This window comes from Ahaetulla prasina, chromosome 1, assembly GCF_028640845.1.
Source record: "Ahaetulla prasina isolate Xishuangbanna chromosome 1, ASM2864084v1, whole genome shotgun sequence".
Lineage (NCBI taxonomy): Eukaryota > Metazoa > Chordata > Lepidosauria > Squamata > Colubridae > Ahaetulla > Ahaetulla prasina.
In genome coordinates, this window is record NC_080539.1 from 216,189,212 (window position 1) to 216,205,488 (window position 16,277).

General features: G+C 39.3%; 1 protein-coding gene across 2 annotated transcripts in view; it reads right to left on the reverse strand.

Annotated features, from left to right (window-relative positions):
- Positions 1 to 3,775: 3,775 nt before the first annotated feature.
- RAPGEF4 (Rap guanine nucleotide exchange factor 4) overlaps positions 3,776 to 16,277 on the reverse strand; it is a 151,520-nt gene continuing 139,018 nt past the window's right edge. For both annotated transcript variants that reach the window (XM_058190484.1, XM_058190475.1), the window contains exons 22-27: positions 14,296 to 14,386; positions 12,293 to 12,343; positions 11,671 to 11,758; positions 11,296 to 11,360; positions 6,481 to 6,535; positions 3,776 to 5,029 (exon numbers count right to left, since the gene is read on the reverse strand). In XM_058190484.1, the coding sequence (XP_058046467.1) occupies positions 4,902 to 5,029; positions 6,481 to 6,535; positions 11,296 to 11,360; positions 11,671 to 11,758; positions 12,293 to 12,343; positions 14,296 to 14,386 (478 nt within the window). In that variant the 3' untranslated portion in view covers positions 3,776 to 4,901. The remainder of the gene's footprint in view (positions 5,030 to 6,480; positions 6,536 to 11,295; positions 11,361 to 11,670; positions 11,759 to 12,292; positions 12,344 to 14,295; positions 14,387 to 16,277) is intronic.

Genomic DNA, 16,277 nt, shown 5'->3' on the forward strand with positions numbered 1-16,277 from the left:
GTTTTCGACACTGCAGTTGGATTGGAACTGGATTTTTTTTTTAATTGAAAATGTCAAAGGGATTCACAAACCTTTAAACTCCACTGTAATTCTGTACTGATGGATGAGTTTTGGTTATTGGATATGCTTGGGCTATCATGCTAAGGCTGCATTCTGGGACCAGGTACTTATAGTAAGAATGTCTGATTGGCTAGTTCAGGAAGAAAGTAATACTTCTCTATCCCAAAGGTGCTTTTTCAAGCGGCAACTGGACTGTCTGGTTTTTCTTTGAAAACATTTTGCTTTTCATCCAAGCTGAGAAGCGAAACGTCTTCAAAGAAAAACCAGAAAGTCCAGTTGCCGCTTGAAAAAGCACCTTTGGGATAGAGAAGTATTATAGAATAGAATTTTTTATTGGCCAAGTGTGATTGGACACACAAGGAATTTGTCTTGGTGCATATGCTCTCAGTGTACATAAAATAAAAGATACGTTCATCAAGGTACAACTGTATGCTGTACAACTGATACTGTATGGAGACAGTTTCTCCGTAGATAATATTTCTCTATATTCCTGCCCTTTAGTCATTCTTTATTCTAGTTAAATATTGTGGCCCTGTAATGCCATCCAAGCATTTTTCGATAGTTTGAACCCACCTTGATTGATTTTGAGGTCTTTCAGAAATACTGTACAATAATAAGGTCGGGTAACTCTTGGCTCTTCTAAATGTCATAGTGACATTCAATACCATTTCCTATTGCGAGGAGCAAAAAGTGTAGCACAGAGCCTGCTGCAAGCATTTTGGTAAAATGAAACAAACTTCACCTTCCAGTCCTGGCCACTTTTGGAAGGTGACACCTGACATGCCAATGTCAGTCACTGCCTTCAACCTAATGAACATTCAAAGTCTGTTCCTTGATGAGCTGTCCGGACTGACAACTGGAGCAAAATTTATATTAGGCTCCTATCGAGGATGAAGTCTATACTGAGTCAACTGAAACAAAGTCCAAAAGTCAAATCTACTAAATCCATCAGAAAAACTACATTTATTTATTTATTTTTTGTCAAGCATGTATTCTATGACAGATACCAATGTAAGCATAATTATAAACACATGTAAAGGGTAATGAATAAAAGAAAAGGGTTTTAGAATTTTAAATGTTTTAAAGTTTTTCGGCCAATTGTATAATAAGTTTTTTAATTTCGTTTTAATTGTATATTGTATTGTTTGGGTTTTTATTCTGGCTGTACACCGCCCTGAGTCCTTCGGGAGAAGGGCGGTATAGAAATCTAATAAATAATAATAATAATAAAAATAAAATATTAGGACAGGGAAGGTAGGCACTCTGGTGCGCTTATGCATGCCTCTTACTTTATTTAGTTAGATAAGATTGCCAAACAAAAAACTGACAATAGATATTTTTGTCCTACCCACCCACCCCTCTGGGGCTAAAGCCTTGTAGGCTTTAAATTCTCAGAGCAAACCCTCCCTGGCCCCACCTGATTGCCATGTAAATGGTAACCTTTCTCTTCCAAATCTTACCAGATAGGTAGATTCACTTTTGAGTAGAGTCTTGGAGATAACAAGGCCTTGGGCTATGTAGGTTATATGTTGATAGTCAGGACCTTGAATTGCACTTGTAAGCTCAAGGGAAAGTTATGAGGGAAAAACTGGAGTTCTCATCTGCTTCTTGCCTCATCAGTTTTAACTTCAGAGCCGCTTCACACAGTGAATTGCGGTAGCTCTACTTTGAGATTACAGGAACCCGAGTAACTATACTCAATGCTCCCTGGCCCTGGAAGCATTGTAGCTGGTGCGCCAGATGTAGTTTTGTCTACAGGAGAATCTCTACATTGCAAGCTACATCTTTTTCAAGGGAAGCCCAACCTCAACAGAACCAAAAATAGTGTATCTTGAAGTTGGATGATGTCTGTACTACACCCATTCTATCTAGCTAGGATTCAGTCTAAACCAATTCCTCCCTATCAAGACTGTAACTGCTCTAGGCAATAAGTCAATACCTTTACTATATCACCTGTTCTGCTGAGGGTGGGAATATTTAACTGGATATAATATATAAATGAATGATTCTTCACTGATGATCTCTCCCCAGAGCTTCATGTGGATATAAAGTAAAAGAAGGAGAGAAGCATTCAATTACTGAGTAATCATGGATTTAATCGTTCTCTATCACCTTTATGGACTGGAACTCACTGCTGTTATTCTACCTTTTTTGTTTCAACTGATTTGTTTTGGGCAGAGGTGTATTTAGAAAATACAGAAAATAGTCATGGGAGGTTAGTGTTTAAAAAGGACAAGTTTGTCTGGACTGACCGCCAAATCCTGTCTTTAATTGCATTCCCCCTCCCACAGTACTAAATGTGGCAGGCCTGAAGGCCCAATGCAAAAGATGGCTTCCAGGCCTGACACCTTAAATTTCTTGTGCAGATTGATTATTCCTTACTGCCTTATTTCCACTTGTTTGCATATTGTGTCATTTGCTCCACCTTCTATTGTTAATCAGAAATTCTTTAATGTGGAATAAGATGTTGATGTCACTCTTTTTTTTTTAAGCCAAGAAGCACACTTAAAATCTGCTTTAAGAGATGAAAATTGCCCCCATCTTCAATAGTGAATGTTGACATGAAACCTAATGAGGATATCAATTGTCATAAGTGTTAATTTGAGCTGTTTATTTTATCATCAACATCTACCTCCCTTGAGACAATGGGGGGTAGCTTAAGTAGCATGGAGGAAAATACTCTGCTTCAAAAGCAGTATTAGTTTGATAATGTATAAATTCCTGTACACCAGCTGTGCGCCTAGATTATTCATGCAAAGGCAATTAATACCATTAAGGAGGGAACACAGGCATTCTCGGAGATTGCCGGGAAATGTGAAGTGACATTTTTTCTTAACCCAAGTTCTTTTTCTCAGAGTAAAATGCAAACGGAGCGTTTATTCTTGCGAAGGGCAGCCACAGATGACCTGGTTCTATTCAGCCACAAATCTGACTTGCCATAGGTGGAAATGATGCATCAGTTATCTTCTCAACTATTTCCTAAAAATGCTGCTTGCACGGTGAAACCCCAACAAACGTTTTATTCCAACTGGAGAGTGTTGTCTGCAAATATGCTCAATTGGGCATGAAAAAAGAAAGTAAGTAATAAAAGAAATCTGGTCTAAAAAATACCATGCACCAGTTTATCTGAAATCAAACTTTGTTCAGTCTTTCAGGAACAGCCCTTCTATTCTTGCCTATATCACCTGATTTTGTTCAATTTTTTTAAAAAAATAACATCCCTTTCTAGTTTTCTACTTTTTTGATTGATTATGTGCCATCATATCAGTGTCAATTCCTAGCAAACATATAGATTTTCTCCGTTATGATCTGTCTCTAACCTGGTCTTTTCAAAGGTGCATTCACTGCCACAGTAACTGACTCCATCCACCTTGCTAACAGTCTTCTTCTCTTTCCTTCTACCTTTCTCAGATCAGAGCCTCCTCCAGAGAGCTCCTTGTCCCCCTGCATAATGTGTCTGAAATAGAATAATTTGTGCCTCAAGTGAGAACGTTGAATCTCCCTTTAGATTTGTATTTTAAGTAAAATGGGCAGCCTATGATAGATAAACTAAATCAAATCCAGTTATTTTCTAGCTGAAGCCTGTCACTGAAAGTACTTACTGCTAATAGCAAAGTCCAATGGCAAAAGATAGTACCTATGACAACAAATTAAAAAGGATTAACGTAACAGTAGCAAGTGTCTTCTTTTTAAATAAACAAGGAACGTATTTTATTTGGCAATTATATTTAATTAGTGCATTTTATTTACATAAATCATAAACCATCTTCTTTTAGCATGAAATACAGACCAAATAGAAACAGAAACCTGTACTTCAATTACATGCTAAATAAAATAGATCAAATACTTTTTATGGGACAATGCCTAACACATAAAGAAATAAATTAACACTTGCATATACTGCCTGTTGAAAAGTGCGAAACGATTCCTGAAAATTAGAAGATATTTTGTAAAGTTTAGTCTAGAAATACCACTTAAATCAGCCAACAGTGTAGCTGAGTTTAAAGATTTCCTATATCCAGGAAAATATTACCTTGAACAATTGTGCAGATTGTGCTCTTTTCAAATTTGTATCTTACCACCTGCTTTCAATTCCGTTTTTCAAAACCACTTTACTTTGTTCTGACAATGGTTAAAATCCTGATTGGCAATTAAAAAGAACACATACACACACAAAAAAAACCCCATAGTGAAATCTACATGATAGATACCAATGTATTAAGAACTCGGCCAGTCTTAGGGCTTCTGAGGTGGCCATAATGCTCAACTGCTGTAAGGCAAATGTGGTTAGAGTTGACTTTTAAAAAATATATTTCTCTTGCAGGGAAAAAAAAGCTTTTAACTATTCTCTGAATATGAAAAACATGGTATAGGATATTACTGTAATTTTTTCCCCTGCTACTAATGATTTTTGCTACTGAAACCATGTAAGCTGAACATGCAAATCCATAGGGCATTTAATTTTGCAGTGGACCAGATATTTAATTTCTTCTATTAGCCAAGGAATCCGTCCGTTACTTTTTTTCTTAAATACTCATCACACCAGCTTTTGGAATTCTCTCCATTTTTAAATAAAGACTTCTATTATGTACAAAACTTTTTTACATGAATGTAGAGTGTACAATCTTGGCAACCTCTCGGCTACAGATCATGTCCCCTTCATCAGCCAGACACCTCTGCTGTTTCCTGGGTGGTAGGAACATTGTGCATTAATGACCAAAGATCTTACAGTAGAATTCATTGTTGCTTCTCTCTGCGGTGGCAGTGCAGTAGCAAAAAGAGGGATTGTTCTTAGGAACGACCTTGTATTGTAGAAAGAGGGAGGGTATAATCCCCGATGCTTAAGTACGCCGTGGCTCAAGACGGTGTGACATCTGCGATAAAGTCCTCTGGTTATCAATCACATTTAATTGACGGACATAACCTCGGAGATCCTGATGGTTCTTATTTGCTTGAGATGCATCAGGACCTGATGAAACAGGAATGAAGAGCTATTGGGATGCTTAGTCAAAGTCAAATGTAAGCCATTTTATTACAGGTAGTCCTCAACTTCCAATCGTTCGTCTAGTGACCGTTCAAAGTTACAACGGCACTGAAAAATGTGACTTATGACCATTTTTCACACTTACGACCTTTGCAGAATGAATCATGTGATCAAAATTCAGATGCCTGGCAACTGGTTCACATTTATGACCATTGCTGTGTCCCAAGGTCGTGGCATCACTTTTTGTGATCTTCTGACAAGCAAAGTCAATGAGGAAGCCAGATTCACTTAATGTCAAGGTTCCAGAAAAACCTCTTCTGCATAAAGAAAACTCAGAAGCCATTGTCTTTAGAGTCCTTTACTAGCATGAGGAAACTGGCACACGATGAGTGAAATTCCAAAACTGAATTTCCGGATTCTTTTCCCCAAGAGTCCCACCCCCCCTGACCCCTTTGATGGTCACATGGTCCCACGTTCTCCCAGTCCATTCGAATATCTTCTTGCCACTCCTCCTGCAGATGTGAACCCCATCCGACCTTGACCGCTTGAAGAATGTTACCATACCCCTCAGCCCCCCTTCCTCCCCTCAGAGGAAAAATGTGGCAGCGTCTGGAACCCTAAGGCCTAGTATGGTTTCCAGGCCTGACACTTAACAACTGGGTTACTAACTTATCAACTGTTGTGATTCACCGAACAGCTGTGGCAAGAAAGGTGGTAAAATGGGGTAAAACTCACATAACAAATATCTCACTTAAGAACAGAAATTTTGGGCTCAACTGTGGTCGTAAATTGAGGACTACCTATAAGTTACTATTTATCAGACTTATATTTCCACTGAGACTCAAGGCAGTGAGTTACTTTACCTTAACATTACATTAAAAATGGATACATTTAACATTATTTTGACTGATACTGGAGAATTATGCATTGTTATTTAATTAGCAGAGATAATATTTATGATCTGACAAAAATGACCCTCATAATTTGAAAGCTTCCTTCCTCTCTCTTCTAAAAACCTAGACAAGGTTTTGGGGCCTAGGGCCTCTTGTGGCTCAACAGGCTAATGCAGTCTGTTATTAACACAGCTGCCTGCAATTACAATTACTGCAGGTTTGAGTCCCACCAGGCCCAAGGTTGACTCAGCCTTCCATCCTTTATAAGGTAGGTAAAATGAAGACCCAGATTGTTGGGGGGGCAAATCAAGTTGACTTTGTATATAGTATACAAATGGATGAGACTATTGCCTTATACAATGTAAGCCGCCCTGAGTCTTCGGAGAAGGGCGGGATATAAATTCAAATTAAAAAAAAAGCTGATTTCAGTAGCATTTGATTCTACTTCTAGCTTTTACTCATTGTTTCCAATCTATGACATCTTATACTGATGAAACTGATGGAAAATTGTCATTATGACAACAGCAGTATTGCAATACTTACTGAAAGGCAGGCTCCGACAAAATCTCACTGTCTTAATGGTATTTGAAATCATGCGCTGAAAATAGAGAGGGGAAAATCACCAGAGAAAGAAAATTTAAGCACCAATTCTATTACATTCTGGATTACTAAACTGGAGCTCATTGGCACCAATGTGTCTGTGGACATTTCCACTGTTACCTATCACACTCTTTGCCCCATTTGATACCTACCCAGAAGAAAAATCCCAAAGATTAAACTAGGGATAAGCGATAAGAAATTTTGGGGACAATAAGCATGCACAAAGCCATTTCATATCTTGTCTTCTGATACAACCATTTTGAAATTAGTCTAATTTATATACCACTTTATAATGCCTTGGTAAGGCCACACTTGGAATACTGCATTCAGTTTTGGTCACCACAATGTAAAACAGATGTAGAGACTCTAGAAAGAGTGCAGAGAAGAGCAACAAAGATCATTAGTTTAATGAAAAGAAGGACCAGGGGAGACATGATAGCAGTGTTCCAAAATCTCAGGGGCTGACACAAAGAAGAGGGGGGTCAACCAAAGGTGGGATTCAAATAATTTAAAAGGCCGGTTCTCTGCCCTAATGATTTTTTCCAACAACCAGTTTACCAAATTGCTCAGAACGTTAACAACCGGTTCTCCCGAAGTGGTGCGAACTGGCTGAATCCCACCACTGGAGTCAACTTATTTTCCCAAGCACCTGAGGGCAGGACAAGAAGCAATGGGTGGAAACTAATCAAGGAGAGAAGCAACTTAGAACTAAGGAGAAATTGCCTGACAGTTAGAACAATTAATAAGTGGAACGACTTGCCTGCAGAAGTTGTGAATGCTCCAACACTGGAAATTTTTAAGAAAATGTTGGATAACCATCTGACTGAGATGGTGTAGGTTTCCTGCCTGGGCAGGGGGTTGGACTAGAAGACCTCCAAGGTCCCTTCCAACTCTGTTATTCTATTTGTATTTCTATTTCCCAAGCTCCAAACGTCTGGGAACTTTGTTTGATAAGGAAGACATTATTCAGGGCAGATATCATTAATCCAAACTTTCTCTAATTGGTTTAGTTCTTTACGTGCAATCCTCTTAATGAGTTCATCATTCTTGAAAGCATACATACGGTACATAATATCCACTTCTTTCTTGTTCTCTCCATTCTAAATTCGAATTAGCATGCAGAATGCTGGTAAAAATCTATTTCTAGGAATATTTTTAAAATCCTTTGGATGGACCAAAGCAAGTCCATTTTACCCAGCATTATCCTATAGTGATAGTTAGACCAATATTTCAGGGAATTCACAGGTATGAAAATAAAGGGTTTTGCTCTGTCCTAAACATTTGATGGCTAAGAAGGAGGACAATATGGTGTTCCCTTATATTCCGTGAGCTGATCAGGTTGACAATTCCTTTCAAAGCACAGGAAGGGACTAATTTAGGAGCACCCCACAGGCTATGCGATACTCATAATTTTTTACTAACAGCCTCTGCCATCATCAGTATCTGATAGCCCGGGTATCAGCAACCTGTGGCTCTGGAGCTGCATGCAGCTCTTTGGGCCCTCTGTTGTGGCTCCCTGTCGGGTGATCCCACCACTGGCTGGTTCCACCCTCATCCTCCCTTCCCAGTTACTCCTCACCTGGCCTGAGAATGTAAGGGGGATAGTGGGGGATGGAGAAGCAGCTGGGGCAGAGACAGAGAAATTCAGAGGGAAGGAGGGAGGGAGAGGGAGAGAGGAAGGGAGGGAGAGAGAACGAGAGGGAGAGAGATCAAAAGGGTTCCCGGTGTTTTTTAACAGCCGGTTCTCTGCTCTAATGACCGACTGGGTAGGCGTTTTTTAACAGCCGGTTCTCTGCTCTAATGACCGACTGGGTAGGCGTGGCTAGGGGGGTCATGTGACTGGTAGAAGTGAGTGACGCCGAGTTGGCCACACCCACCCAGGTTTTGTGGCTCCCGGTGTTTTCTTTTCTGTGGGAAACAGGTCCAAATGGCTCTTTGAGTGTTTAAGGTTGCAGATCCCTGTGATAGCCAAATATGCAGTATATCCTATGCTATCAAAGCAAAATGGGATCCTATCTTCCAGGAATACCTTCAGTAAAATGCTTTCTTTATCTCAATACTGAACAGGTTTCTTATTCCCATGTTAACCTAAGGCAGTTCTGAAAACTATGCTGAATTCAAGTAAACATAAGAACAACCTTCTTATAGCATCTACTAGGAGGCAAAATGCGTTAAACCCGGATTTAGTTGTGCTTGTGGTAAATCCATTTAAATCAATGGAATTTAAATTTATTGTCATTTCACTTGCCTTCCTCCTCAGATGAGTTATCCTTAATATCAAGGAAGAGTTTTGATAATTCCTTCCTATCAGTAAAGCAACTCAAGGAAATGTTAACTTTTAAGAAAGCCGAATTCACATAACCGTTGCACACCATAGCAAATACAACGGCGCCTCTCAACTCTATTTTAATTATAAGGCTGTTTCTGAAACAGTAATTTGATGATGTAGGGGTAGTTCTTGATATTGATTTATCCTGAAATGATAGTGGGTCTTATGATATGTCATGTATATAAGGGACAAGATAATAATAATGGAGGCATTTCTGAAAGAGCAACATTGTATATCCACCGAACATTCATTTACTTTTATGCAGTGTGTTTTGGAAGTCGTATAAGGGAAAACTGAAGTTCTGGATTCCTCCAAACAGAACAGATAGATAAAGCCATGGTGACTCTGGGTTTGCTTTCCCCTCCAAATCAGCTAGCCCTCCACCCACAATTCCAGTCAAAATCTACAGCCTAGAATCATGGCAGCAGGCCAGCCACATTAGCTGCTAATCCGTTTCTGGACCAGGCATCAATATTGTTATAAATATTCATACATACCATACAAAAACTGCTGTTTAAGTCACAGTTTTTGCATAATCTCTATGTTCCAAAAATGAAAGCATGCTCGCCCCTTCTTTTCTCCCTATAAGGATCAATGTGTGAATTCCTTTTGTTCAGATCCATAAAGCCTGAACACTAATATGTGCACCTTCGCTAATCCTCATTTCACACCTCAAGGGCGAAGGGCTCCAGTAAATAGGAGAACCAGCAGTTCGAAGGCACCGTTCTGAATTGCCAGTTGGAGGAATATCTGAGGTAAAAGTGCCCTGGGATGGCTTGCGGCTCTTTTCTGCAAAGGAGTATGGCACCGTTTTTGGGGAAGCCCTGAACCGAGACAAACCGTGTCAACCGGAGAGCAATTTGGGGAACATTTGTGCCCCTTTTCTGTCACCTCAAGATGTCCATCACTGTTCCAGCCATTTCTAGACATGCCATCTCTCTTTTCATCTGTGCTGCTGCCTAGGGATATCTGGATTACCCAGTCCATGGAAGTGGCACAAATTTGAACTGCATTTATTTTCCCACTGGGTCAAAAAGATTTGTTGGTGTGCTTTCGCATATCTGTCAAGAATCACAACACAGAGAACTCCTTTCCTCTGGCTTGAAACATCATCATTCCTCCTGCAGTATCTGCCCTTGACAGGTATGGTCTTAAGCAGGGGTGAAATTCAGCAGGTTCTGACAGGTTCTGGAGAACTGGTAGCGGAAATTTTGAGCAGTTCGGAGAACTGGCAAATGCCACCTCTGGTTGGCCCCAGAGTGGGGTGGGAATGGAGGTTTTGCAATATCCTTCCTCTAGGAGTGGGGTGGGAATGGGGTTTTTGCAGTATCCTTTCCCTGCCATGCCCACCAAGCCACACCACACCCACCAAGCCACGCCCAGAGAACCGGTAGTAAAAAAAATTGGATTTCACCACTGGTCTTAAGTCAAAAAAAGCTCACAGTATTTAATCATTTGATCAATGGAAAACAACCTTATGATTTAAGTGGGGCAAAGTCTCCCAATATACAAACACACCACAGATGTAACACAATGCACAGGGCTTTGATACAAGACACACTACAACAGAGGCAGTGGTGGGATTCAAGTAATTTAACAACAGGTTCTCTGCCCTAATGATTTCTTCCAACAACCAGTTCAACAAACTGCTGAGCAAGTTAACAACCGGTTCTCCCAAAGAGATGCGAACTGGCTGAATCCCACCACTGAACAGAGGGCATCGGGTTTTGACATAAGAAATACTGCAAGACATTGCATAAAATCTAACCATAATCAACAACAGCAATGCGGTAAACCTCTACCTGACTCTTTCCCGACTATAATGATGAAGGTGAAAATTATATTATGTGGTACTCTCTACCTATGGAATTTGTCATATAGGCTAGTTTCAAAAATTCTTTATCAACATTTAGTGAGATCAAGAAAGAGTTTTATGTCTTGAATTAAAAAAAAAGTAATATGAAAAAAATTTAGTCATCAGCATTATGAAGTGGTACAGCCTTGAATATTTGCTGCTTTTGAAAAAGATGGAACCTACAACACTCTGGTTAAATCCTGGACACAAATTGGTGACAGAGGAAAATTAAGAGTGCTGCATAATCATGGAAGGGAAATTGCCTCGGCTTCATTCATTCAATGAATAAAGCTAACCTGCAAGAGGAAATGAAGTGTCAAAAAAACATTATTCTGGATCCATTGAACTAAAATTACTGGTTGATTGATAACGAGAAAGTTTTCTTGGCAATGGGATCTTTTGCAACTTTGAATTAATTTAACATCTGATAGCTTCTTGCTCCAATGCCTGCCCGCTAAGGCTCTTTTTGCACAGCAAATTAGAAACCCGCATTCCAAAATCAAAGTTATTATTTTTCCATTGATTCCGGCACGATAAGGATGTCACATTTGCTTTGGGAATATGCATTACCTACCATTTTTTCAAAGTTCACCAGATTGTCAATAAAGGTCTTGTTACCTTCATATGTAAATGTCATGTCTGCAATATAAATAAATCCATATAAACAGCAGAAATTTAATTTATATATATATATCATATATATATGATATATATGTATATATATCACGTTTTGACCCTAATACAGCTACTTGAAGTATTTTCTTGTAAAAAAAACAGTAATGTTTAACGTATTTTTTTCATAAGCCCTGTTTGCTAGATAAGTTAATGTTTAGATATATGAAGATATTTTTCTATCTTTATGAGTTGGAAAACTACAAAGACAAGATCACCTGTCTAATCTAAAATATCTCATTTTTTACTTCATCTTTTTTCCCCTTTAGCTCATTACCTTTGATGAGTAAAGGCATAAAGGGAATAATAGGCGGCTCCAGTTTAGCAACTGTGAGTCTGTAGGCCCTATGGTTTCTTGAAGGGTCCTAAAAAAACAGAAGAAACAAAAGAAAGAGGTATTGGATAAATTCAAATATATGTAAATTATAGCCACCTTTTTTGAAAGGAGGATTACTGTCTGAAGTACATTTTTCTTTAATTAATTAATCTATCTGCAGCAAAAGTGGCTCTGTGGTTATAATGTAACATGCTTAATTCTCTGGTTTTTCTTCTTCTTCGGGCATTTGCTGATTCACCTCTAGAAGCTATAAAACTAGGATTCTGTAAAAAATAGCGCATGAACAAATTTAAAGTTGGGATATCTAAGGAAGATAAAAGTTTTTTAGATTTCCCAGATCGACTGTAAGTAGGACAGACATTTTCTCAGAACAGGTTCCCTGAGAGTGTAATTTATTAGTCATATATGCTTGTTTTATCAGCACTGTAACGGGGTCATAAATTCTTTAAAGTCACACAAGGACGCATAAAATGTAGAAAGTAGAGGGATTTAGAATCGAGTTCGGAAATAAAATGTATCCAGAATGTGCCATGCATAGAATTAAATCTGTATTGCCATTTACCATTAAGCTTTCAAACTCTGCATAGATCTTCTTGAACTTGCTTGGAAGTTTCTGCCAAGTAAAAACAAAGAAAACATGGATCAAATTTAGATTGCTTGGTTTTTCTGAAAGCTGGTTCATATTCTCTATGCCAACAGACAGCATGCCTTCCACCAGGCCCTTTTATAGGTGAGTAGAGTGACTCTGCCCATCTTCATATGAAGGGGCAGAGTGACTTGTTCCTAGTTCTCTAACAGGTCTGAGACGGCAGAAAATCTTGTTCTTCCACCGCTCATTTACAACAAAGCAGCAGTGAAAAATACAGCAAGTTTCCTAGCAACCAGATTATAAATAGAGAACTCTGAAGCTTGGAGCAGATTTAGTTGCAGACCCCAAAATATCCTGGGAAATAGAGAGCGCCTTTGCTCCTTGGTTCACAGAAGTTAAACAGCCACAAAAGAACTTAAATTCCAATCTGAATTTTCCCATCAGCCTTCTGAGGAAAGAGCCTCTTTCCATGTTCTTGTCGCTCCCATTTTTAATCACATCCCACCGTACAATAATCTAGCAACATCATTCACAGATCGTTGTTTACAGGCCTACTGTTTACCAAGGGCACATGGTTCCTAGTCATACTGCAGAGTGCAAGCCTATCACATAATGCTCAGATTTATGTTGTGGTGTCACTTTCCAATAATAAGTTCTACAGTAATGCAGAGGACCAATTTGGAATAGTGGATGAAAGTGCCAAGCCAGAAATCAGGAGAGTTATGAATGCTAATCCTGCCTTAAGTCAGAAGGCTTACTTTGGGCCTGGAATCCTCTTTCAGCCCTAGGAAGGGCAAAACATTTCTTAATCAGGAGAATGCTACCAAGAAAACTGCAGGGAAATGTCCTGAAAGTCACCAGAAGTCAAGAGGCAATAAACAACAACAACCATCACCACCATATAACATACCCACACTCACGCCCCATACTGACAGAACAGTACTGAACAGCTTTCCAGCTATTTCTCTCATTGGTTGATTATTTGCGATTAAGAAAACAGATTTGAAGAAGTCATCGGAAAACAAGATAGGTTACCACTAAATGGCATTGACACTTTCATGCTTGTCAGATGTAATCCTCAAGGAAAGATGAAGGGTTAAAGAAAGGTAGATAAAGGAATCCATGCAGGTTTTACTCTGCTAGTCATAGCCGACTTTAGGGGGCGGTATTCATCTCTGTTTCTTTAAGCCATTGAGCCAATTGCTGTCCAAAGACATTTCCATGGTCATGTGGCCAGCATGAGACCACGCCACAGCACATAGCATACGAAGAAACACAGTGTATTGTTACCTTCCCACCGAAGCGGTACCTATTTATCTACTTGCATTTACATACTTTCAAACTGCTAGGTTAGCAGGCCATGCTGTAAATAAATGCCTAAGCTTAATTAAGCTCCCGGAGGGGAGTAGAACTAAAAAGATATGCAGAGAGCAGGAACAACCTCACCTAGAAAGGAATTTAGATTTATTTTTATAAGGGGCAGTCTTCTGCCTGGCCTCACGGAAATTTGTTTTTGATACTGAGGAGCTTAGCAAAGGTTGCCAATTATGTGGGAGAAAAAGTCCAATATCCAACACAGAAAAAGTCCCTAGATTTGAGATCTAAATAGGCTGGAGTGATTTTGATTTTTCCCTACTGAAACATCAGGACTCATGGTTACGATCCTTATACAAAAGGCATCTGCAGAAAAATCACTCTCAATAATGACAAATGTCAATCATTTGGATATGTGGGAAGAGAAGAAAAGAATTGTTTTGTTGCTGCTTGCAACTGAAAATTAGATCTCTTGAATGATCCACTGAAAATACCCAAAGATCCACAAGCAGACTCAAACCTACTGTACTTGCTCTCTATCACCATAAGTGTAAGTATCTATTGGGTACTACCAGCCTAGCCTCCTTTGCTATTCTAAAGAAACAGTAACACACAAGTCAGATGAAGAAATCAAAATCAAATCCTTGAAGAACTGCACTCACCTCCCAGGTCATTGTGAGGCGACTCACTGCAACGTTGCTTAGTCCCATAATCAAAGCAAAGAAAGAATTCAGGTTTTTATATTCCTTACAGCTGGAAGAAAAGAAGAACACAATTTGAGAAAAGAAAGCATTTGACATGGAAAAAAGATCATAGGAAGCCTTACTTCTGTTCTGCAAATGTGTTTGATTTTGGATTGTGTTCTTCTACATCAATCTTAATAACGTGCATACGTAAACATACTTGAACTCAGTCTGAGAATATAAAATACTTTTGTTATGGCAACCATAAATAGTTGTCATTGCAGTTTATTAAATTAGGTTACAATTCCGAGCACATTTACACAGAAGGAAAAGCCATTTGGAATTGCCAGGAAATAACTATTTAAATTAGGCCTTTTGGCATAAGCAAGTTCTTCAAGTTAAACAGCCAGAAATCCTGAACTAAGAAAGGTTCTAGCAATGCAGACACATTTTTTTATTTTGTATTCTGATGATTTAGTCATCCTGTTTCAGTCAATAATTCTGTTATATTATTAAAACTCAGTCTAGAACTACAATCACACAAGATTCTCATTTGGAAAAAAAAGTTCTGTTTTCAATTAAGGATATTTTAGACAATGGCCTAATATGAACCTTACTTTTTAGGCATGGAGCTCATTCCCCCTGCCTGCATCAGAACAGGGATGGGCAATTTGTTGTACACGTTGTTTAGCAGGACAATTTTTGTTTTGTTTCATTTTGATAAAGGTGGAAACGGATGCAGGATGATTTGGGAGTCAAAAATTCCCCTTTCTGGCTTCAAACCAATCTCCACCCTCCCCAAATATTTGAACCTTTGCTGCCAAATCTGGACAAGTTTGGAAAATGTTTATGTATGGAAATAAAAGTAGTTTGCCTCCAGAAGGTGTGTGTGTCCCGCTACTATTTTCATCCACAAAAATCCAGAGAAGTCCAATAATGGACCCCACACACACACAAAAAAAATCACCTTGGGATGTTGTCCTCCTTCCGGGACCTTCAACCGCCTGCAGACCTATCATACCATCTCCTTCCAACCGCTTCCACTTTGCACCAGGTGACTCCAAAATAAACCCCACACCCCAAGCTCCTTTCTCTCAGTGTTTAAGCACCTAGACAGAGAGCAAAGAGGTTCCCAGAGTGGATTTCCTGTTCTCTCTCCTCATCTTCACTGCAGCCGTCTTTGCATTATTGGAGTGCAATTAGCACAATAGGTCAGGATAGCACTTCCCTGAGGCATCTTGTTCGCACATTAGATGCTAGATTCCATTGGCTTTGAGTCTAATCCTGCAGGGCTCTTCTTAACATTCCAAAGTGCACAAGCCCGTATTTTACTTGCTCCTTATCGCTTATACAGGACACCACTGCTCTTCTAAGCTTAAGAGATTACATTTACTACGTTAAACTGCGTAGTAAAAATAACCTTTACGATTTGAATATGAACAATGCAGGCCTAAATGAGAAAAGAGAAGGGGCTTGTCAGGGTATCTCGTCAACCTAATGTGCAAATGATGAGGGTCTTGAATATATTACCGTGCTTCATGAAATAAGACAATCTACGATTGTCAATTTACGAAGAAGCAGATCCGACCAGGGCATCTAGATTGAGTGAAAATCGACTTGCCTGTGTGGTATAATCTCAGACTGGAGAAGCTGAAATGGAGGTGAAGAGGAACCTATGGCTATTCCTCCCCACATTTAGGTAGGAGAGGGGCTGAAATGGCAGCCAAGCAACTTTGGCCTTGTCTTTCCCTTCATCCCACCCTGTGAAAGAACCTAAGAACTGACCCAGAACTCTAGGCCTGCTTTTGTGAGTGCAGGAACTTCAGGGAGGGGGGGAGCATTTGAGCTATTCAATTTACCAAGGCAAAAATATTAAAAAAACAACATAGAAGCAAACAGAAAATTGAATTCCAAGACACCAAGACCGATAGACTAACTATAGCTGATTGTCTCAATAATAA